This window comes from Echeneis naucrates, chromosome 1 (assembly GCF_900963305.1).
Source record: "Echeneis naucrates chromosome 1, fEcheNa1.1, whole genome shotgun sequence".
Taxonomy (NCBI): domain Eukaryota; kingdom Metazoa; phylum Chordata; class Actinopteri; order Carangiformes; family Echeneidae; genus Echeneis; species Echeneis naucrates.
The window spans coordinates 18890404-18915876 of NC_042511.1; the positions used below are offsets into that span (position 1 = coordinate 18890404).

The 25473-nt window shown below is 40.6% G+C and overlaps 1 protein-coding gene across 1 annotated transcript; it reads left to right on the forward strand.

Annotated features, from left to right (window-relative positions):
* The first annotated feature begins 3332 nt into the window (after positions 1-3332).
* On the forward strand, positions 3333-25097 carry cxxc4 (CXXC finger 4). The gene is made up of 3 exons (XM_029511125.1): positions 3333-3380; positions 5152-6090; positions 24926-25097. The coding sequence occupies exons 2-3, from the start codon at positions 5266-5268 to the stop codon at positions 24968-24970; spliced, it is 870 nt and encodes a 289-aa protein (XP_029366985.1). The 5' UTR covers positions 3333-3380; positions 5152-5265; the 3' UTR covers positions 24971-25097.
* Positions 25098-25473: the final 376 nt, after the last annotated feature.

Here is a 25473-nt window from a genome sequence, read left to right on the forward strand (position 1 = left end):
CTGAGGATACTGAGGAAAGTCATGCATTAAGGATGGTTCCTTTCAAAAAAAAAAAAAAACAAACAAACTAAAAATGAACGATCACTTGAATTTGATTTCAAAGAACAAAATCTCTAATTCACCACTATTTTCAGCAATCGTATTCATAAATTTCCTTTCTTCAAATAAGTGCCAAATGGACTTTTGTGGTGTCAAAGGGACAGTACCAAAACGATCAAAATAAGACAGATGCAAAGTGGATGCAAGTGGATGAAAGGAAGATGACAGACCTTCTAAAATAAGAGTCACTAGGCAGGAGAGGAGCAAGAGGAAGTGTAACAACTGATGATTAGGGTTAGAGGTGGGCAATAGACCCCAGTAGAGAGAAGGAACATGCATTTAATCCACAGCCAAATGTTCACCAACCAAATCATGTGCTTATGAATACCACTAACCTGATTACCTGATGTGATCTATTGGCAGAATAAGAAAAGGAAGTTTTGGAGATTGTGGTTTCAGATCTGCTCTTTAGTGGGCGTGAGCAAGTTTCTTGGCCAATCAAATCAAAGCACATAATACATTTTGGATGAATATCTTGAATGAATAAAACAAAAATGGATTAATTTCAAGAAATAAATTGTTAATAAAGTTAATATTACTGCAAAAAAAGTCAAAAACCAAAAAACATTGTTGTTCACACACTTTGTAACATTTAATGCAAAAGTCTTTGCTTCTTTTCTGTCCTATCCATTGCCAGCTCTCAATAAATTCATCAAAGTGTAGCCTTTAGCAGCCTGTAGGCCTGTGTCACACAGCTCACCTAGAAGAGGTGTTAATGTGTCAGTTGTCAGTTTGTTTACTCACACCTAAGCTTGACTTAAAGCAAAGGGGATGCAGGGGCTGCTTGTTTCTCTGTGACACATTTTAAGTGATATATGAAATTAAATGGTTAATAGATTTACTGATTACACAACTAACAGAAAAACACCCAGCAATAATCTGGATAAAAGACTAAATCAGTTTCAGGTCTCAATTAGTCATCCAAATAAGAATATCAATGATTTTTATTTGTCTGCTTCAAAGCACAATGAAGATTATTGAGTTTTTGTTTGTTTGTTTTTTTCCTCTCTTTTTTTGAACACTTGAACTTGGGCTCTTGGAACTTGGTACATATATTCTCACAGTAACACCTCCATGAGTCCAAAGATGGTGTGAGTTTCTACTGAGAAGAAGAAAGAAGTTTGCTTACTGTTGGTTTAAAATTTTAACTTGTGGCATTATTAAAACTGAAAACAATTGAATAAATCTTTACAGGCGCTGTGTGAAATTAGTTAAGTATAAGAGCATCTTTGTGATTAGTCAGACCATTTGGCCTACAGACATCTGTAATAAATCCATTTGGTTTAATAAAATTTTGAATTGCAGATTAAATGAGTTCTTGACAATCATAACTGCTACCTCAACAGATTACTAATATTTACAACCACATTATCACCAAATACAAAGGATTTGGTCAAGTCACTGGGATTTTTAACGGCCAGGTGATTCCAAATTTGTTATCAGCATTTTCTCTATCAATACCTACTAGATAATTCCATTACAGTTACATTATTACTTGTTATAAATCCTGTTTTCTCAACAAATGATGCCATAAAGGATAAAACGGTAAAACGATAAAAAAGGATGAAAGTGTCTGTGCTTCTAATGAGTTGAATTACCCATCATACTACTACTAGATTTTTTTATACATTCTTGGGTGTTTTTACCATCTAAGCCACTTTTTTCCAGTAAAGATTTGTCAAGTAAAAATGTCATATGAAGACACTAAAACCTGTTCTGTTTGTTTGTTTGTTTGTTTTTGGAGTCACACAGTTGCTGTTCCAGGGCTGAACTTTGTCCCAAAGACCCTGAAGCTGAAAGATGTTGATGTTGGCAAAAAATAAAAAATCCACAGATTGGAACCACAACTTTACTTTAGTTTCAAAACTGGTAAGCAGCAACATAAATGAACTCACACGGGCTGCTTGAATAAATGTGCCACGTGTGCCTGTGCTGTCAGCCTGTGGGAGCTGCATGCTGCAGGCATGGGTGGCCAGCAGGTGGGATTTATAATTGTGATGAATCTCGGGGGTCTTAGTAATTATGGCTGTCTCTGGACTGGGAGAGAGAGAGAGGAAACAACCCGACAGAGGTATTTTATCTAAATCACAGCTCAGCTCCATTCAAATTAATTTGACAAGTTTCCCCAATCCTTATTAAAAGATGCCAACCCCCTCCCCTCTCTAAATACATCGTCATAAGAGAAATATATTTTTAAATTAAACATTTATTTAGAAAAAAGGAAGCGAGACAGAGAGGGGAAAAGAGGGTGCGAGATGCAGATCCCGTAGATATTTTCCTCCCTGTAGGGCACCCTGAGCGATCCATCCCTCCCACCTCCCGAGTGTTTCTATAGTAATTTCCAGCCAATGATCAGTAGGTGTCCACATTGCTGCTTCCTCACCTCAGCACCAATCAGCCACACACAGCGACAGGAGACACGGACAGAGCAGATAGCAGGCAGACGCACACAATACAGCCCCCGGATCAAGAGGAGAGGAAACACCTCATCCCCTCCGCGATTTCAACACTTCCCTCTGCCCTTTTTTAACCCTCTTGTATATACGAAACCTTTTGGTTTATTTATGCACTTTCCAACCTTTTTTTCTAACGTGACAAGAAAGTCGATTTAAAAAAATGATCCTTTTGTTTTGAGCGCCTTGAACACGCATCCCACACATACACACACTTACAAACGCGCGCGCGCAGACACACGCACGCACGCACGCACGCACACACACACACACACACACACACACACACACTCGCACGTATGCACGCACACACGCACACACACGCACTCGCCCCTGCTCTCCGGCAGTCTGTGTCTGTGCGTCTTCTCCGCGTCTTTGCATTATCCCCCCCCACCACGCACTCGCGCCGCCCGGCAGTGATGTGCCGTCACACGGCGGAGGGCTGGTAGCATCTTGGGAGCTCTTCTCAACAGGAACCTGGTAGGTGATGCTCTCTCACTCTTTTCCTCTCTTTCCCCTCTGTGTGTGTGTGTGTGTGTGTGTGTGTGTGTGTGTGTGTGTGTGCTGGTCCGTCCATGTTTGCAGTCCAGTTGCATGCGTTGTTGTACCCCCACCTTCCTTCCTTCCTATTTTTTTCAGTCCCGATCTGTGTCAGTGCGGCTGCTGAGTGATCCCGCAGATGTCAGATTCATTTTTATGGGCTTTTATGTGCACTATCGCACCGAGCTGCCCACTCCGGATTATCTATGCATGACCTCTGATCCGGCTGTCCGCCGCGGACCGGGCTCCGTCTAATTAACGGCATCTTGGCGCAGCGGCGGCACAAAGGTTCGTCATCGGTCGGACGAAGCTTTTTCCCCACTTTTCCTTCTTCAGTCTCCTTCCTCGCACTCTCCACCCCCAACCCCCCTCTCTCCTTGTCTCTGCCGTACCCTCTCTCCCCCCTCTTCCTCGTGTCTCTCCTCAGCTCCGAAGTATTGAACATTTCTGTCTCTCTAAACTTTGTTTACAGGCTGAAAATCAATGTCCGTGACTTGATTGCCTTGCCTTTGCAGTATTTCGCTCCAGGGGTGAATTGATTAAGTAATAATGACCCTGAGGAGGGTTGATCATTAAGCCAAGGAGGTTTTGTTTACCGGTGATTGCGGGTTGTCCTGGATTCCACATCGACACCGAACCTCCAGATCTGGAATGGATTGTTAATAGTAGACTTCACATTTGTCCCATGGAAAGGAAAGAAACAACAAAACACACACACACACAATAGTTAAGCTGTTTAGATGCATGTCAGAAAAAAAGTAAGACTTCAGGACTTTCTAAAAAAAAAAAAAAAAAAAAAAAAGCCTGGATAATTTTGGCACTTTTAGGTTAACAAAAATTTTGTTAAGGATATTTACCTGCGAGTACATGTTCTCATAAGAATGATGCACCCACCCAGTAAGATCTCCACAGTTCCATGTGCATATTTCTAATTTATTTTTTATTTTTTTAGACAGCTGCTCAGTAGCACCATGGAAGTGATTTGAAATGCTTTAGTGTTTCCAGCAATGGATCAGCTTTGGCAATTAAGAGAGAAAGCCCAGAAAAAGGTAATGGAAGTAGGGGGAGATGCGGCTAATGGGCTTTTATCTGTGGAAACCAAATCCAGGCAGACTGGTGGAGCAAGGGAAAAGGCAGAGAGAGAGGGAGAGAGGAAATGAGCACCCCCCAACACAACCACCACACACGTACCTATAGACACACACACACACCTCCTGAGGCAGCTGACATTGTAGTCAGTCTGGTCCATGATCTGGATGTAAATTCAGCAGTGTTTTGCTCATGCCGTCATTGAGTTAATGTATTGGAGGTGGTCATGAATGAATGCCAGGTGCACTTTACAGGCAGGCCACTGTCGTGTTTATGTGGATGTGCTGCCTCTGCTATTTGGATAAGATGAAAAGAAAAAAAAAAAATCAAAAATATTTAACCATGTTCCTCCTGGCGCCCAAAGAAGATTATTTTTAAGAGCTATATTGCAGGCCGAAGGTAAAAGTCTTTGTGTTCGTAGCTGCTGCCAGTATAATCTGAATTCTGGTGAGATTCTCAATCTTTTCCAAAAAAGTGATAGTTTTGACTGAACAGTATTTTTCTTTTCACTGTTTGATGAAAATTTTCTTTGTATATTCAAATGTTTTTATTCATTCTGAAAAAAGCTGATTGGACTTGCTTCAAAAATGTGTAAGACTAACTTGACAAGACATCTAAAAAATGCTGAAAGTGTGATGCTTTTTTTGTTGTTCTTTTTTTAAGCATGCTAATTCTTTCTTTCATTATAATAATGGTATGTTGGTCTGTCACAGCCATCACGTTGTTGTCACCAGATGAAGATCAATTCTGACTATTTGTGATGGTTCCACAATAAAAACGTGAGAGCGTAAACAATGTGCCAGAAGATTCTTCAAATGTTCAGCTCTTATCTTCAGAGAAAAGTTACAGCAGTGAAATGAAATCTGATTAGAAAGACCAACTGCCTCTATTGTGTGTAACTGTTGTTTCTTTTTTTTTTTTTTTGTTCGTTTGTTTTGTTTTTTTTTTTTTTTTTTTTTTTTTTTTGTAGCACTGGAGAAGACAAACCAGGATGGTAACACACTGCTCGTAACTATCTTCAGCTCAACAAAAGCTACCATAACTTCGCTCTCTTCCCCTGAACATTGACAACCAGTCGTCAGCCATGTCTAACATAAACAATGCGCTTTGCATTGAAAATGGACAGAACGCAGATGTGTCTCTCTTACAAAAGGATAATCTTCAGGATGGTGGATTAAGCCAGCTTTTGGATTATAATGCAGAAATGGAAAGGTACAGGTCTTTTGCAAACTTTTATAAAACCAATGGGGCATTTCCACAGACTGCTAAGATTGCCCGCATCACAACACCCATTTTTCCCAGTGCTAGAATTGGCATGTCCCCTTGGAACTGTGATAACGCCATGCTCTGGGGAAGGAAATCAGCGGCAATAAACCCTAATAGGACCAGCATGCATAGAAATGACTCCCAGAGGCCGGGGAAGCCTGGCGTGCCGCCAGAGACGCTGCAAATGGCAAATAATAATTTCCTCTCTACCTTATCCCCTGAACACTGCAGACCTTTAGCAGGAGAATGCATGAACAAGCTGAAATGCGGCGCTGCTGAAGCAGAGATAATGAATCTCCCAGAACGCGTTGGAACTTTTTCCGCTATTCCGGCTTTAGGGGGCATCTCATTACCTCCCGGGGTCATCGTCATGACAGCCCTTCACTCCCCCGCAGCCTCAGCAGCCGTTACAGACAGTGCGTTTCAAATTGCCAATCTGGCAGACTGCCCACAGAATAATTCCTCGGCATCCAGTGGAAACCCAGCAAAGAAGAAAAGGAAAAGGTGTGGGGTCTGTGCACCCTGCAGGCGGCTAATCAACTGTGGTGTCTGCAGCAGTTGTCGGAACCGCAAAACGGGCCACCAGATCTGCAAATTTAGGAAATGTGAGGAGCTGAAGAAGAAGCCAGGCTCATCGCTGGAGGTGAGAACCCGGGCTCTGCTTCCCCTTCTTTTGTTATTATCCCCTTTGCACTCCAAAGCATTAACCTTTTCATCCAGTCACGTTCTAAGCCCTTGAAAATTGTTTCCATGCCCACCCATGCCTGAACATCCCCCCGGCTTCTCAAATCTGCCTACCCGCCTAGCCTAATTGGCAGTAATTAGGGGTGTTTGTGCGGAGCGCAAGCTGAGCTTGGCTCAGACACCCCTAATTGCTGCCAGTCAGAATGGGGCTGGAACGCATCCGAACAACCCCAAGCTTGGCTCAGCTCCAAGCAGGGCTGGGAAATGGTTTTCAGCAGAGAGCCATCCCTCTCTGCACCCGGTCATTTTAACCAATTATGGAAACCATCTCTGGATGGGGCGAATCAATATCCCACAAAGCCTCAGCCTACGACCACCAAGAGATGGTGAGAGTGATGGCAAGGCTGCCGATGGCATTTCTCAAAATATCCCGAAGTTTTGTGTGGGAAGGGCAGAAAAGCATCCAGACTGATCCTCTCCCACCGATGCTTTATGAATTGATTGGGCATATACAGTGGGGGCTGAGAAGAAATCATTCTATATGATATTTGTGTCATTATGGCCGAATACAAATCGATCTAGGCCATGAGCCATATCAAGAAGGGTGCAGAGGCAGGGAAAAAATCTGCATCACCTACCAAAGAGAAAAACATATCACCCACAGGCCTGATTGGCGAGTAGTAAGATGTTTCATTTAGACACAATCAGAGGCCAGTGTTCTTCTTAAAAGTTTCTTTTTGAAGGATTCACTATATATTAGCATTTGGTTTTCCAGGGCAAAGGCAGAATATGAATGTTAAGTTACAGTCCCCTTAGTGCAGGAGTTTAAACTCTCTTGCTGACTTAACTTCAGCCTGTATGTGTGAGCCACCAATCAATGCAACCTGAGAGCCAGATGAGATGTTCATTAATTAGGTGATTACACGGAGAGGAAAAAGAGGTTAATTGTAAAATATTAGCTAATCTGCTTATGGAAAAACACCATGTATTGATCTCTTTACTCAATTAGAAATTCTGGCTGAACTCTTGTTTAGCTCAATGATAGATTTTTTTTTTATAGTGCTGATGATAATTCTGTAAGTTTATTATTGGTCTGTATTTCTTAAGTTTTATGAAATCCTTTGAAACCCTTGACTGTCACTGCAGTGAACTTGGACTTGGCCACAATACTAATTTTTAAGTTTTCTCCAGACCATGTTTTCGTGGCAAGCTTAACATATTACCATCTGTTTAAATAATTGATATCATTTATGTCTCATGTGCTCACCAATGCAGTACTTCATGGAGTTCGGCTGCTAACTCAGTAATAATTGGACAGCATAAAACCCATGACTGATATCCCTGATTACCAAACATCAAAGGCTTTACCATTTTGCAACCAAATTAGTTATTCGCAGACAAAAAATCATTTCTAAACTTTTTGAACTCCACACCATGGGTCAGTCTATCTAAACATAAGCTGCAAAGATAACCACTTTCTGAGTTTGAGATAGATTCTGAACTTTAGATTTCAAAGTTTGAATGTAAGATACATTTTTCAAAAAGCAGAGTTCAAAAATGACAGCAAATCATCATATCTGTGATATGATGATGATAAAAGTTCTTAAACAAGTGAAGAAATTCTGCCAAGTTTGAAGAAATTTCCTGAGATGAGTATCTGCATCTCAAGCAAAGAAAGAACATGGCCCAACTCCAGGATGAAAAGATTTTGGATGCTACCTTGTGTAAAACAATGTGTGTTTTTCACTTGCTTTATGAAAACTTGCACAGTAGGACTGAAGTTATGTACAAAGTTGACTTGGTACAAAGAAGGTTTTCAAAAAATTAAGATAGTGGGTCTTGAATATTTCTATTTGGAGCGGTCAACAGACCGCCATTGTGCTATGGTTTGAAATTTCATTTAGTATCTCTCACTGTCTCTAAAACTGAGTCCTGGAACAAGCAGATAAGGAATATACATGCAACTTATAGAGTGTGGAAAAGTGGTGCTTCTAAAGGGAAAAATTATGGGGACAGCTGGGTTGAAACAAAATGGTCTGAATGAGGCAGTTGCTGTTGGGTTGTCGGTATGGGTTGGACACTCCCAAAGTGTTAATCGCAGGTTCACTTGATGTTGATTCCATATATCATGCGCTAACAGGTGTCCCGGAAGTTGGCTTCACATTCTCAATGCATGGGTAATCTCACTTTTGGAAAACATCCATTTGCAAAGACAGTGAGAATTACCAAGGGTGTGAAGACCCCGCAAACAAATCCACACTTGCATTTAAAAACTCCCTCACGAGTTCAGTTATTCATATTGTGGACCTCTCCAGCAGTAATTGTTATTTTTGACTTTGCATCTGTAATTATAAGTGCACCTTCTGCTACGGAAATGGATCTGGTTTTAAAGGGACCTCAGAAGTGGGAGGCTGTGTGCACAGTCAAACTTTTGTACATACATGAACAAGGAGTGTGTTTTTGTCAGCAGAGTTACTGGTCAGTCACACGTCTGATAAATCAGGAGCAGAATTCAGTCTTAAAGCAGAATTTACTTTCTTTTACACACACAAACAGACAGACACACTCACATCCATATCCTTCCTATATAATGGAAATAAGAAAAAAAAAGGAAAAGGAAAGCAAACAAACACTCACGCACACAAATATACCACACAACGTGAGCCGAGTGTACCTTTTACCTTGGAAGAGACGATAAGCCACTGGCAGCCAGTTAGAGTTGGCTGTCACTGTTTTCCACATGGGAATCACCCTGAACTAATTATATCTTAAGCAGCGGTGGAAAATGCAAATCAGAATTTTACTCACACCCCTGAAATTGGAGAGCCAATTTAATCTAATACCCCCTTTAATTTAGCGCGCTAATGCAAGGCCCTAGAGAATTGCCCTGTGTCACTGCTGTGCTGTTCTGCAGCAGATTCTGCTCGCTCTCAGTCTCTGTCTGTGCTCAGCTCTCAGGCTCCAAGATGGATTAGTCTGGCAGAGGAATCTCATCTAACCTAACATTTCCAGAGCAGTTACCTTTGCATAGCTTGAGCTCCAATGGCTCAAAGGTCCTTCATTAACTTTCAAATGAAGTAATCTTAATTTGAGGGCAAACTGTGTCTGTACCTCTGTTTACCCCAATTTTGCTTTTATTTACTCAGAGAAAGGTCTTTATTCTCTTACATCTGATAAATGTAAGTTACATTCCCCAGCATGTGATGTGTTGTATATCATGTTTTTTTATCATGTTTTTCATCCTCACTATCTTGTGATTCTTCAGATCTACCATAAGACCTAATGTGGGTGTGGGGCAGACCTAAGGTTGGGAACCACTATGTTCAGGTAGTTGGTGTTCAGCATCCAGGAACTGGCTCAACAGCATCAAGCAGGAAATTTTGACTACACAGATTATCGCAAATTTTATCTTATTTATGCAAGTTTTAATTTGAATTGTATTAAATTTATTGGTGTTTTTTGTTTTGTTTAATTTTTTGCTGGCAATTTTAACTATATGAATTTAAAACCAGAGTAGAGTGGACTTCATAGTTCAGATAGTCTTCACAGGGTTCTGAAGGGCTTATCAAAAGTCAGGCCAATCAAGACATTTATCTTCTACTATTTCCGGGTTCCAGGGGATGCTGGAGCCAATCCCAGCTCGCATTTGGTGAGGCTGGGGTCACCCTGGACAGGTTATCAGTCCATCACAGGGCCAACACATGGAGACAGACAGAGACCAACAACCACTCACACTCATACTCACACTCAGACCTACGGATAATTTAGAGTCACCAGTTAACCCAAACATGATGTCTTTTAGCGGTGGGTGAAAGATCCATCCATATTTTGAGAACACTTATGACAAGAAACATGTTTTTTTCATGGCATGACTTTGAAAACATCTCCTGATATCAGGATAGTTGCAAAACATCATCATTCAGAATACACTTTAAATGAAACTTTTTCATGCTCTTCGTAGTTACAAGATTTCAAGTGCTAGGTCACTGTGTTGTTGAAAATATTGACAGGAGCAGTTGAACCTCAACAGCAATTTTGTTTTTGTGCCACAATAATCCAGCAAAAGCAAAGAAAAGTCCTTGGAACAACCGCATCCAGAGAGACTCCTAATTGGCTAACAGCATTCCATAGTGTAAACAAAGCAGGAAGAGGGCAAAACAAGAATAATTTGAACACATTTCTCCTTTCAATTAACAAATGTCAAAGGCCAGCATCATGTGATGTGCAGGAAAACTGAAAGAAAGGTAGTATGCTTTCTCTCCCTGTCTTTCCATGTCCCTGTTCTTTGTGTGGTGTGGATATGAGTACATGAAATGGGTGAGATGAAAAGGTGGCATGAATGCCTAGAAACCTTTGCTATTGTGATAAAAGACATGGCCCAAAATGGTAGGAAACGGGACCTTGTGGAAAAAAGCTTGGATTCAGCCTCTTAATGAGAGAGCAGGAGCAAAATAAGCAACAGCAGCCAGGTCTAATTTGTTTTAGGTGTGCTCGGAATAGATAAGGACAAATCTGTGGCCTTCACCCCATCCCCCCCAACCTTTGCCTCCCTGGAGATAACACTGTGCTCCCAGCCAATCTCTGTGGAGGGGGGGAGCCTGAGGGACAGACGGCCTTTAGATCTGCAGATCTCTAACTTACTGGATTTATTCAAGCTTTAAAACTGCAGATTAATTTGGTCGCAGAGGTCTGAGATAGTGTGGAGAAAAAAAAAGAAAAGAAAAATGAGGCTGTATGCCGCTGCGCATCTCAACCTAAAGGGCAACCTTAAGCTCCTGTCAAGACAATAGGATTTTGCCATCTGAACCATGATGCAGACCGCTTAATTATACAGATCTTCCCTGCAAGCTACCGTCAGCTACTTAAGAGCATGGGCCCCCTCATTCATTGTCGTGCCCTTTTTCCCTGAGATTGGTCGTGCCGTGTGGATTTTCTGTCAGCTTCCATTTGCACAAAGTAGCTGTCCTCCTTAGGCCTTTGCTGTGTTCGGAAAGGCACAACCGCATGGCAGTGTTAAAGAATTTATCATTTTTCCCACTGCCACCAATTAAGGCCAAAGTGTCGGAGGCGTCCGGATGATGCCCTTACATTATGTGCTCTGTCGCCTCCTCTGCCCCTGTTTGATTTAACATCCCTGGTTCAGTGGTGAAAAAGAAGTTATTGTCATTGTCTTTATTATAGCGCAAGGAGAGATAAAAGGAGGGGGGGTCGGGGGGGTGGTCACGTAGTGCTAAAAAAACAGCCCATTGGATGGGCGTGAAAGAGCAGGTGCGGGAGGACGTTAATGTGTGGCACTTTAAATTTTAAACATACCAGAATAAATTATTAATGCTGACTCCGACTGAGAAGTTAAAAGGTATCTCGTCATGAGAGCCTGTATGAAAAAGTGTGAGAGAGGAAAGTCTCAAGTAAATTCATCAGGGGACCGCACTGAGCACAAAGGATCACAACAGGATGCTTTGTTGCTCTCCCTGACTTATTTTGACTTCTGTGCATGTAAGTGTTCCCCTCTCATGTAACCATTCGAATTACTATTTTGATTTCCAAAACGTTTTCCTTTATTGACAAACAGCAACAAGGCCAGTGACTAATGAATGAGTGACTGAACCTTATTAAATGCCAGATTAGTCACTCTTGAACATTGTATTCCCTATTTCCATCCACTATTACCAAATTCCCACAATAGAGGCATAGAACTGTTTGTATCCTCCTCCTTTGTTGTTAAATCAGGGACATTTGTGACATTCGCTATGATAGTACACTGTCCTTATAGTACATTGTAAAATATGCAGGAAAGTGATGAATGATTGTGATAGCTGCTTATTTCTCTTTAAACATTCATATTGAAAGATCATAGGTCAAGAGGGATTATCAATTAATGGAAAAACCATACCAAAAAATTCTTCAATAAAAAAAAAATAAATAAATTAAGTTTTCACCTTATAACAGCCAGTGTTTTAGTCGCCCACTGAAAACATGGGAGTCAAAATGTGCGGCATCCCACATGACTCATCAGTGGTCAGTGTTTTCAAACTAATCAAGTTAGATGTCCAACGATGAGTAGTAAGATATTGTTGAACAATTCCCATCACATCTTTTGTCTGTGGCTAATACAGTGCATGGTGGCTTTATCCCACTCATATGTCGGTACATAAATAGTAATACAACTAAAACAGAACTTTTTAAACAGAATTGACAACATTAAAGTCACATTCTCCACCAGGACATCTAGGGGGAAGTGGAGAATCTGACGAACTTATACTTCAACCCTACATTCTTCCAATCATGTTCAAGTATGCACGCAATTAAACGTAAGGAAACATGGATAAATGGTAATGGTCACCACTTCATTCATAATATGAGGATATAATTTTCCATAGTTCTTCTATACCAGGTTAAACCTGTAGTAGCAAGAAAAATCAGCCCTGTATACTAAGGGGAAGCAGCATCAGGCCAAACCCAAGGCGTTAATGGTGTGCTCTGAATGATGATTTGTATTTCTGTGTACACCGCTGCCTTACTCCCCCTCTTAAGCTCTCTTTTACTCTTTCCCTCTCAAACATCTATCTCTTTGACAGACCACTAAATTACAGTTCTGGTATTGATTTTGAACATTTAATCTCACCATTTATTTTCTGTTTTCTGGTAGTAAACCTGTAAACCTGTGCATTATAAAAAAGTAAAAGCTTTGAAAAACATAATCTTTTAACATCTTAAACTGTTAAAGTCACAAAACCGGCTCCATGTTAACGTAATTTTACCCAAGTTGGTAAAATAAATTAAATGTTCCACCCAGGGCTATAAAATTGCATTTCTGTCAATGGTCTGATGAGTTTTTATCTGGAGGTTAAAAGGCAGTAATGATGAATGCAATTGTGACAATGGTCTGAAAAAACTGATATGAAAGTGAATTTGTGAGTGACGGTGGTTGATGGGACAAATCGGTCAATGTGGTTTAAGCGTCTCAGTTTCTGCAAGTCAAATCCTTGCATGTTGCCACCTCCTCTACTGCGGCTCTGCTCTCACATTATGAATATTTCATGGCAAGCATGTGACACCATGCCCAGAACGATATCTCAAGGTTTTTTTGTTTTTTCTGATAAAAGCCTGGGGTTAGAGAGTGTCATATAGGCGTGAAGTCAGTCTTTGGCCCCCAGGTAAAGGATAGGATTCATGATGCACCAGTTGATGACATCAGGTATATATTGTCAATCCTAAGAAAAAAATCCCCCTTTTTCCTCCACAAGTGATAAACTACTTAGCTGCACACGGTTTGTTGTTGGTCCTCAAGAGATCCATCTGTGGCATACTGTTGTATAAGGAAATAATTTCAATCTGCTCAGAGTGCGGATGTTTTAACTGTGAATGGTTTCCCATCTGATCAGTGTGAAGCTGAAATTGCTAAGCGGGGGGGGTCTGCTTGGATTAGCTCTGTCTTAAATGCTGCCTTGAGCACATTACATTGCCCACTGGCTTTCCCTTAACAACATCGCTCTTGTTTTCATCTTTGTTAAGTTTCACTTTCAAGCTTTACTAAAGCCTGCTAATATAATTCCTCATTTTAGGTTTAATTAAGCGCAATATTGCTCTGGATGACTTAAATCCTTGTGTCCGTCTTTAAAGAGGATGGTTTCTCCCTCATGTAGAGAGCGTGACCATAAAATGTATTTCAGCTAAATTAAATAAAACCAAACTAAGACCTACACTGTGTTGGATTTTACAACAGTGTATGTGTTCATACAGTCATTTCCAAACCTTTTGGCACAAACTGGAATTATATGTTTCTCTGAAGCTGCACAGTCTAATAGATCACTGTAGGTGGTATAGGAGCTAGCATGCACATCTCCCACATCACAACTCTTTATGTGTGGACCTGCATGTCATGCTGATTGGCTGATTCAACTCACTCTCACTGAGACCAAATTGAATATAAATTACCGACTATAACTGGATTTATATCAAAACTAATAGGGGGGTTTTTCCCCTACTCTTAAATTTTATTTGAAATCTTAAATTTCACGATATCCTCCATGTTACTTGACCTACAAACCAATAACCTAGAAAACCTGGACATATTCTACTCTAAGAATGGGTCTTTGCAGTGGAATAGTTTATTTTGACAGATGCCAGCTGCACCCAGCCATTGGTAAACCAGCGATGCTGTTGGCACTTGGGAAATATGCCAATGACATTATTTACACCTGAATTTATGGCCTTCCTGGACCTTTTCAATGAGCCACATGGGAGAATTCCTTGCAGAAAGGTTTTCAAACTGTGTGTTGAAGGGCCTGTTTGGACCAAACAATACTTCCAATACTTCCACAACCTTCTTATGGTAGGGCAACCACGCTAACCACTATGACACCATGCTGCTCTCCATCCGCAATTATGTGAATTAAAACTTAAATGAAAAGTATTACAAATAATAGTTAAAAAAAGGTAAACTAAATAAATGAGAGAGGAGTAAATTGCATTATCACTTTCCTTAACAGCACAAAAAAAAATAGGTGCTGAAGGAGCCAATGGGCAGATGATGATGAGGCGCTTTTATCCAAATGTTGCAAATAGAATAGAAGTGAGTCGGACACGCAAATCAGTGCCATAGCAAATTTGAAATACTTTGTTGTCAGTTTAGTTAGCAAGCGGTTACAGCTTTGTTGCTGATTTTTCTTCCTAAATTTCAGCCAGAATCACAAAGTGAATTAATTACGAATGCTTTTCAATAGCATAATTTTTTTTATTTCCACCCACTCACTGAAGTTTAAGTTCTGTGATTTAGATTTAGATTTTAAATTTTTGCCTTACAAGTTTGTGTGTCAACTTTGAAGGAGCAGATATTTCATGAGACTACTTCATAAGGCTTTTGTGCTGATGGTTGAACCAACAAAATGTCGCAGTTCTATTGTGGAGGTCCGACCCAGAGGTTGGCAACCACTGCATCAGTAACCATTAACCCAAGTTTTAATCATAAAGTTTGAGTTAAATGCATGGTTTAAAAGAACAGTAATATTTCTCACATTCTGTTATATTTAGTTACTCAGTGAATTTGATGCGCAGATTAGTTTGATTCAAGTTTCAGTTACCTGAGTGCAATCAAATATTCAACTTCAACTGCGCGTATTTTCTAATCCTAACCTAAATATTATGTTTGTTTACAGTAAATATGCAGAGCTCTGTGTATAGACCCTCTGAGTTTAAGGCTCCCACACAGATGCTTAGAAATCTGCTCTAAACAAGAAGGCCTGCTCCTACTTTGCATTTCAATTTAACATTTCAGAGAACTGGCAGCATGTTGCCTCGCTTAGCCCTCGCTTCGTTACACCCACATGGCTTCTCACTGCGCTTGCTGACGTCTTCCACTGTTCAAAGGGCTGTAACTTGGCTGAGAAATTGGGGATTTCCATACCAGATCCTTCAGGTATCTGCACACTCAAACACGTGTCCTGCCCATCTTCCCTCGCTTTTGCAGCTCCTGCCCTACAATGCCTGCCCTTTCTCCCTGCTCACACCGCTCTGATTTTACATCTCAGAGCTCAGACGGTCTGTGCCGCTGCATCTCTTTGTTTTGTTTTCGTGAAATCTTAGCAACACCCTAAACGCTTCCTTTTAGCCTCTTATATAGGGTTTTTTCCCAGTGGAGAGTCAGCCCTGTGTAAAATTGCTTTACTCGGACAAGGGTTCTTATGTGAAGCTGATTGAAACAGAGGGGCGGGAAGTGTTGTACTTGGTAGCATATAGGTGAACCCAGCTACAGGCGGCAGCCTCTGACCCAAGGCTACTGCCTCGGCTTCTTCCTATGAGGGTCAGCTCAGCCTTCGTCTGTGTGGGGAGGGGTTTTCCATGCACAAGAAATAGAAGAGGGAGGATGTCTGAGCACTGTTTCAGCAGCGAAAAGTCACTCCCTTTTTAACCCAGATATCACAAAGAGTGTGGGTGGATTGTGTGAAATTATAGTCTGTCTTATAGGGTGAGAACATTTTAAATCATTATTGAATTTTGTGTTATCATCAAAGCATGCCAGATAATTTGTCAAATCTAGAAGGTAATATGCATCTTTAAAGCCTAGTTTGACAAAGCTCCTTATTTTAATGACAAATGCTAATAAATGACTCAACAAAAAGCTGTTAATTTCAGCAATTTGTTGCAATATTGAAGCTTAGAAATATTTAACCACTTAAACTACTACTTATTTGCTTTGCCATATACATTTTGGAAGTTATTTGCAACAGGCATTGTATTTGTTTTTATTTTTTTTTATTTTTTGTTTTGTTTTAGTTGTAGATGTAATAGGTTGGTTTTTTTTTTTTAGTTAAGGAAGTGTTCCTTTCTTCTGCCTATAAAAGACAGGAAAGAGGACAGCATCAATATTTGTGAGGTTAGACGTGAACAACAACTACAGCATTATATCAGAGATTAATATTTTTTAAAAAGTACACTATAATGTAGACTACAGTGTAGCAGTTTGTGAATGTATTGTCAGTAACTTTAACATATTGTCTGCTGCTGTAAAAACACTATATTGTCAATGACAATATAGTGAAATACAGCAGTGATGACATGACATGTGGCTTCAAGCTATTGCTGCTGACAAATGCTTTATATCAATAAATAATCTCAAATGCCTTCATAGATGCAAACCAGTACATTAGTGTATTAAAAACCAAACGCTAAGGAGGAAAAGGCTAAGTTAAAGCAAAGTTTTGATTTGTTGTTGATTGTTGATCATTAAAATCTACGATTATAGCTGCTTATAGTTCTGGAAGCCAGTGTTGAGAGTGTTGGCAAAATGCAAAACCCACACATTTTAATAATATGTCGATATTAATGATATAATATATTGCACTTAATGCAAATTCTGATTATTTATATTAGCAGTTTCACTTGCTAATCAGACTTCAAATAATATTTGACCTCCTCTCTTTCTTGCTGGTTAATATCCCGGGATTAAAAGGTTAAATTCACCAGGAGCCACAACAGGCAGAAATCTGATGCCGCTCTGGTCTGTGAAGCATCTTGCTCCTCAGGCCATGCCCCAGTGATGTCATGTTAGTGATGTCACAGGCTCAGCAGGTGTTGCACCATTGGCAGTTGATGGAAAACATCTGTTGTGACATCACTAATTGGGGCGGGTCCAGAGGAGAGAGAGCAGCACACTGCAGTCAGCGTTTTCCTTCCTGCGTGTTTCTGCGTGGATTCACATTTTCAAGCATTTCAATTGTGGCTGTCTCAGCTGCCATCGACATTTACCGACTGCCTCATAAATTGACATATTGTAGTGCGGCCCCCGTTTAAACTGGGCCTGTTCCATTTCACTATCCACTCAATGGTTCTCTGGCTGTTTGATAAAAAGTGCATTTTACAAAGCCACTGTCACTTGGCCCGTCTTGCTGCAAATCCATTCCTATGGAGGGCCAGTAGAATATACGTCCTACAGGAATATTGCACTGTAATTACATTCCACCATTAGCATATGGAGGCCTGGAGTCACACTGCACTCAGCCTCCAGCAGCACTTTGCCATATGGTCCGTCTGCGCTTCTCGGGCAATATTTGGCAAGATTCTTGCAAAAGGTCAAATATCAAGTCAGAGGACTGTGCCAGAATTGCATCTATGCTAATTGCTCTCCCTCTCTTCCTCTGCTCCTTCATCCATCTCATGCTCCTGTGCTCTCTGCTCTCTCCCCTCCCTACCTCCTTCCCTTTCCTCCGCTGCCACTGAAGTAAGTAATCTGCTTTAGGATGTTTCTGAGATGGAGATGGATTTGGTTTTCCTTCACTGCCCCTCAGCCTAATCTCCCCCCTGTGACCACCCCGCCTCTGCCAGGCGCAGCTCTTGAGCACACCATCATACATTCCTCCAACACCCCTAGTCCATATGTGCTTAGTCAGCAAAAAACTCCCAAATTCCTCATTACTCACAAACATCCGCAATACACTTAGCTTGATTTGCTCGAATGGATGTCTGGTGCAAAGCTGGACCTTGAATTAAAAGATTGTAGCTGTATTTAATTATTGAAATGCTATTGCGGCATTGGTGTGCTCAGGTGCTTTCTTGTGTCTTACACTGTGAGCATACATGAGTGAAGAGGTTATCTGAGCACGTTATTAAGGGGATAAATGGGTCGATAACATATGACACTCACTTTAATTTTTTATCTTTAATATCTATAACTTAAAGTCCTCCATGGAAAGTCAAATAAGCTGATGACCTGGTCTGAATGTAAGCAGAAAAACCACACATAGATACCTGCAAGGGTTATAACAATCTACAGAAAGTTCAGTCAACTTTACAGAGGTTTTGATCAGACAATGATTCATGGAGGTGTAAAATGTTGACTTCAATTGATTGAAAATAAATATTTATAAATCATACCATGATTTCAATTGAAAAGTAATTCTAAATATGACAACAGAGAATTTTCTCCTGTAAACTGGGTTAGCCATGAAAGAGCAGTTCTGATTTATTGTATTCAGCTTTGTGTATGTTATATCTGTGTCCTGACAGTGTTCTCATAGTTCTACGGTGATGATGAGATGTCTCTAAGTAAAAAATAATGGAAATACACACACACACAGATATATACACATACACACAGCCATGCATGTGTGATATAGCCTTTGAGCAAGACAAATGCATGATATATTCAGATAATGCTGCTGTTACAATAAAATGCTTTCTTACACTGGCACTTAAATGCCATATAAAATGACATCACATGTCAACAGTCAACCCAAAATCTACAACTCAAAATTTTTTCAATCTGAAAGACAAGTGAATTAAGATAAATTTTACTATTATTCTAAAAAAAAAAAAAAAGCTGATTATGGTGATTACCAATTTTTAATATGATAATAATTTGAAATTGAATAAATTGAATTAAAACTGACTTAAAGAGGAAACATTCAAAAATGTTATGATCTTTTTGTTGATTAAGATTTCTATATTCAGGTAATATTTAAGGCTTTGGCTTGGGGCGCAGAGCTGAATGTGTTTGTGTTCTGCTGTTGTGATGCAGGAGTGGGGGCAGTGGTGTGTGGATGACTAGATGAGTGGTCTGTCTGTGATAGCGGCCTTGGAGAGGTACCTTTTATAAACGGCACTGGGTGGCTAGAATATTGGCTAGAAGCTTCAAGATGAGATTTTAACCCCCACCCACCAACGCTAGTAACAGTGCAGGTGATGGATTGCTATACCTTCCAGGTTTGAGCCTGGCAACACCCCAATATTCCTGCAGAATAAAGTGGCAGGCAATATATAACACATCAGTTAAGGCTGACTGCATTGCTGAAACTTTTTCCCCCTCTTCCTTCGGCCCTGAATGTTTGGCTGGCTCTCACAGCCCTCCTTCCTTGACTCTGATTAAACATGCTCTTTTCTTTCTCCTTCCTTTCATCTTGACATCGTTTTATCTCCCTCGCTACCAGTTTGTCTAAGAAAATAATCACTAATTTCCCAGCATGTTGTCATATTATATTGAAATGATCACAGATTTTGGGGGTTTCCAAGGTTTAAGGTATTTATAGAAAAAAAGAAAACAAATTGACTTACCTGGACTTGCAGAGGAATCTCACCTGTAGTCATGATGCTGTATGAAAAGTGTTTGCACTTATGTTTAAAGAAAAACGGCGAGAGTATAGGTGTCTAAAGCTGTGTCACCTGGAGTTCATGTGTGTCGAAAGAGAGGTGGTGACAGTGGTGTTTATTTGTGTATTATTGCAGCCTGTTAGAGCAGCATCTAAAGGATTGCAGTTATGAAAAGTGGCCTGGTTCCCAGTCTAGAAGTTAATAAATAATGTGTATTGTCAGGATAATTTATAGGCTATGTGCTATAATGAGCATTAGGAGACACATCAGCTCGCTCCCACAGGCTGCCTAGCACCGATGTATCGCCCTGAGATTCCTGCCTTCCTCTCTGCCTTCCTGTCTTCCTCATATCTGTCTTTGGCTTCTTTCTATCTCTTCCATCTCCACTATGATTTTTTCCACCGCAACATTTTTTTTCCAGGATACTTTTAAGAAGTAGTTGGCTGGAAAAAAAAAATAATAAAAAAATCTACTATTCATTCATTCATCTTCTACTGCTTATCTGTTTCTGGAGCCAGAGGGTGCTGGAGCCAATCCCAGCTCACACTGGGTGAGGGTTAACACACGGAGACAGACAAAGCCCAACAACCACTCACACCAATGAGTCACCAATTAACCCAAACATGATGTCTTTGGACGGTGGGAGGAAACACACGCAGGCAAGGTAACATGGGCAGCATGTAAACTCCGCACAGAAAGGCCCCAGGCCAGGCCAAGAACTGAACCCTTGACCTTCTTATTGTGGGGCAACAGCGCTAACCACTAACGCCATGCTGCTCTCCACCCGCAATTTGGTGAATTAAAAGTTTTATGATGTTGTGCATGTCTGTGTGTGTGTGTCTTGAGAGTGTGTTATTGGGGGGGGGGGGGCTGGGGGCGGGGGTTAGTGCCAGGGGCGTTAGCGCCGGGGGGGGTGGGGGGGAGGGGGTTAGTGACAGACATGTCTCAAGAGAAATCGGAGCACATTTGCAATCACCCCGAGTTCAAAAGGGTAATTTATTCACAGCCTGTGGTTAAAGTAGATCTGCTCAGAATGCCAGTGGGATTGTGCTAGGAAGAAGGCTAGAAGAGACCAGGTTATTTTAATTTTTCCTCTCTTCCTCTCTTCCCCTCTCTCGCTCCCCCCCATCTTTCTCTTCATCGCCTGTTGTTCTTTCTGCAAGCCCTGTGTGGCATCTTTTAACACACGCTGGCGAGCATATTTCACTTTTACACTCATCCGCATTGACGTCCCAGCGCTGATTGAATTTTGAGGCGCTGCGGCGTCTGCCATTATCATCCTCATCGCCTTGAGTGGTTTATCTCTGGCCCAGGCTCAGCGTGGCGCCAAGGCTGCAGGGGAGAAGAGGACTGGTTATGTGTTTTTATTATTTGACGGGACGGGAAAGGTTCGTGTTAACCATTATCTCTAAGACTGTTGCTGGGTTTATATTTGCGTATGTGAGGTTAGAGCTTGCTTTTCAGCCTCAGCTTTAGTTGGGCTGATTTGATCGGGATTCAACGTCTTGTCCTAGCCTCTGCCACCTTTCTACTACTTCATCTCAATCAGCTGTCGACGTGGCTTCACCATTAACTGCACCTGCCAGGTTCAGTTAGGATCACAGGGTGTCATGGCTGCCCAGAGACCTCACACTGCCAGAAACAGCGCAGAATTATTCCGCCACATGTCAGTTTTACTGTGTTGTTATCACCGAAAGCCACCAGCAGACACTTAGAATACATTGCCAACTGTGGCAGTGTGGTGGGGTTAATTTGAGGTCTGGAGAAATCTCTTTCTCCTCCTTCAGTCAGTTCAATACTCAGTCGTGTGCATTCATTGCCAGAGTGGGAAATTGTCTTTCCCTCCGTGTGTCGCTGTAGCGAGGTTGTTTTGTATGCTCTGCTGCAGAGGCAGCGGTGTTGACATGAGGCTGAGCTGCTGCCATGGCGTCTTGATTTGAGGTGAAACCTTGGTGTTGCTTCCGTGTCCTCTGGTGTAACACTATCAACCCTTACCTTCTCCTTACATTTTTCTCTTTCGTCCCCATTTCATCCCTTGCTCTCTCTTTCTGCCTTTGTCTGTGTTGCTTCTGTATTCTTGTGTCTTCTCTACCTCATCCTCCCTTGTGGTTGATGGAGTGATTTTGAAGACACATGCAGGTGGGGGGAGCACACAACACAGAGCTGTGCTAATTGAGCCTTCTTTGTGCCTGGTCACTGCAGTGTGCTGAGGTGAGCAGGCCCGGGAGTGAATCCAAGCAGCACTCAAGAGCCCCACTGGATCGATAATGCAGGAATTTAACAAAACAGAGACATGCCGAGTGCCCAGATCAGGGTCATTATTGTCTCTGGCGAGCCGCACTTCCACCAGGGACTGATCAATGTGAGAATATGGATCAAGATAAACATTCTCATCTCCCCTTTCTCTTCTCTTTGTCTCCTGGAGCATCATGCTTTAGGCAAAGAGAGCTTCAGGCTTAACGCACTCTTGTGGATGCACCATATCTCTGCGCTGTAGGAGAACTTGTCATAGTCCTTTGACAGACATGTTTATTTTTTTGCAGAAAGTTCTGGAAGATTACTGTAATGCTTTTTCTGACAAACTGGTTTTATAGTCCCACAAACCTCTTGTCTTTAGCTCAATATTTTGTTGCCACCAATGTCTGGTAATCCTGACTGTTTCATTGGTGAGAAGAGAATTTACATTAACATTATTTAAATTGTGCAGATGATGTTTCCATTCTATAAAAAAAATTATTTTGTATTTTGCAGATGGACTTCCTGTTAAAGAGCATATAGGATACATATACTTATTATTTCAATGCCATACAACAGTTAATAATTTACTAGAACTTGCTTTTCATGGTTCCCAGTAACAGGAGGGTTTGATGATTCGTGTCAAACAAACCACTAACTACTGCTGAAAGTATGAAATGCATCATGATGTACTGATTTTTACTCATCACTGAAATCAGTACAAGGCTGATTACTTTGATTTATCATTTATCATCATCATCTGACATAATCATATGCCATTTGACTTTACAACTCCATAGCTATTAGAAGATGGGCTATCGAACAACATTACAAGTAAAGTATTTCTGATTCTGATTTGTGGGGTTAATGTAAATTGAGCTGGAAGGAAAACAATACTTGAACAGAGGTTATCAATTTTACCTTAAAACCTTTAACATGAACCTACAAAAAGGAGCCCGATTGACATTTATCAGTAAGGTGATCAGAAACCTCACAATACAGCATGCATCTGGTTTTTCTTTTCTATCTAATATGAAGGAGAAAAGACAAAAGAAGACATTCATAAAAAGCTTCCTTGCTTCCAAAAATAATGAAACAAAATAAATAGAGTTAGAGAAACCTAACAAGAGCATCAGCTCACTGTAATTAGGGTCAAAAAGAAAACATCAAATCAGTAAGAGCATCTTGACCCTCCATAACAGGACAGCATTTCATTTCATCCTTGATTTTAAAGTGGTGGTGATGGTATCCTGCTGTTCTGGTTTCCTCCATTATCCTCTTAGAGGGATAATAGTAATTGCTTAATCTGATGTGGAAGAAAAGGTAAATAGCTGTAAGACATATCAGAAGAAATGTATATATCCAGAACTAGTGTGATGCTGGTGGGTTAGTAGATGTCAATGTGTCTGTTACTGTTACCGTCTTAGTTTAGGCTCAACACCTCCATCTGTTGTTTGATAATCAGTTAGCCAATTGCCTTATAGGACATTTCTTCAAATGAATTATTGTCCTATTTGCGTCAGGAAAGCAGTTTAGTTGACTGAGCTATACAAATGCAATCTGTGGTCATGGCACCAATTATGCATGAAGAACCTCCCATCATTGGCTGGTGCTCACGATGACATGGCCAGATTCACATTTGTTCAATCAAAATTTTCACTTTTATATATATTTAATTTATAATTAATTTATATTTAATTTATACTTTTATTTGCTGCTAAATCTGTTTACTAAGCTTATCTAATACAGCTCTACTTTTTCAAAAAGTTCCAACTGAAATGTAAATGAAGAGACCTGTAATGTCAATGTAAGTGGAACAATTAGCATAGTGCTAAATTGGGCTGCATGGAAGTGTCACAGGTTAGATGCTTCCTGTGCATAAATTGGAGGTCTTCATATGCATATTGTACAGACTGTATACTACTATTATATATATTCAAATATCATTAGATTTTATTATATCACAATTATTGCATGGAATTATATGTCAAACAATCAGACTGATGTTCATAAGTATGCAGGCCCTAATGCTCCAAACATAGATTAACCCAAAAATATTCAGCTTACTAACACATCAGACCACAAAAAGCAGAAAATTATAATATCTGAGAAAAGCTGCAACCATAAAAAAATGTGCCAAAGTTCTGTAAAATGTCATTAATGTTATCAAAATTCCCGCCGCTGAGTCTATCGCAGATATACAAGTGGCGTGTTGAAGGAGCGTGTTTGATGCTAAGGCACTCATCAGTATGCCTTTAAGAAGACACACGACACTTGGTATTAGATTGTCAAATTGCCCTCCACTCAGACTAAAGTGATTTTAGTTGTGATTATGCACCCGCACCTCCACATCAACAGAAAAAAATTTAATGAAATAAAAAAATTGCTAATTGGTGAAGGGGATTGGTGGGAGACTTCCATATTTTATTCCTCTGACTTTCAAATGAGTTTGGGAAAGAAGAGGCTGTCACTCTGGCAATGAGGTTTTGGGGAGAACGAGGAGGGGCAGCTGCTGGCATGGGCTCAAATTGAAATGATGCACTGTTCCCCCTCACTGCATCTAGAGCTGCAGTAATTAAATGCCTCATTGTTGATTCTTGGGAATTTGTATTGAATATTTCATCCAGCGTAATGATTATTTGGGTGTGGGTGGGACATGGATGTAATCACCTTGGCTGGCTCTTTGATGAAACACTTGGGTTGGTGGTTGTGCTTTATGGCCATTTCAAGTGCCCGATTGGGTTTATACTTTACTTAATGTCCAAGCTACTTCAAAGTGTTATCCACTACTTAAATATTACTGAGTATTGGCTAGTAAATGTGTTTCTAATTTCTGATCTTATTCATATAAACTTGTGTATTTGAAAGAGAGAGAGAGAGAATAAGAAATTTGCAGGAGCAATACACAACATGGCAGTGGTATGACCTCAAAACCTGTGAATCAAAATTTGTCCTTCATGTTTTGTCTCTCACAGAGGACGCCGGTTAACAACGGCGAAGCTTTTCGATGGTTCTTTTAAAGAGGTGAGCCGCAGCCGCCCCATCCAGCAGCAAGAGGGCAGATGGGACTCTTGACTCTCTGACAGGAGCACTTGACAGGTTCACAGAACCCAACATGCTCAACAAATTTGGAGAGGATGAGAGAAGACAAAGTGGACAGACAAAAAGATAAATGAAAACATAATGGTGTTGTTTTAACTCTGTAATTTCCTTTTTTGTGTAATTATTGTATCTTTTGACAGTATCATAATGTATATTTTTGGTGTCTATGAATGTGTTTTCAGTGTTGTGGCTGTAGGTCTACAGCCAATCCTATGTAAAGGACTCAAACAGACAATCATACAATCATCCTGAATCCGTCAAACAGAAGAGGCCACAAAGATTGACAATATAACAAAACACAACACACTCTCTGGAGCAATAATCTATTCTATTATCCATTATCTTCGCCCATTTATTTCTGTTGAGTCCTCAGTTATTTATCAAACTAAACCACCCCCTCATTTTGTCTATTATTTCATCT

Bases quoted from the DNA above. Each gene is read 5' to 3' on its own strand.
- cxxc4 (XM_029511125.1), top strand. From the start codon at position 5,266: ATGTCTAACATAAACAATGCGCTTTGCATTGAAAATGGACAGAACGCA. The intron at 6,091-24,925 runs GTGAGAACCCGG...TGTCTCTCACAG, and splicing joins AGCCAGGCTCATCGCTGGAG to AGGACGCCGGTTAACAACGG.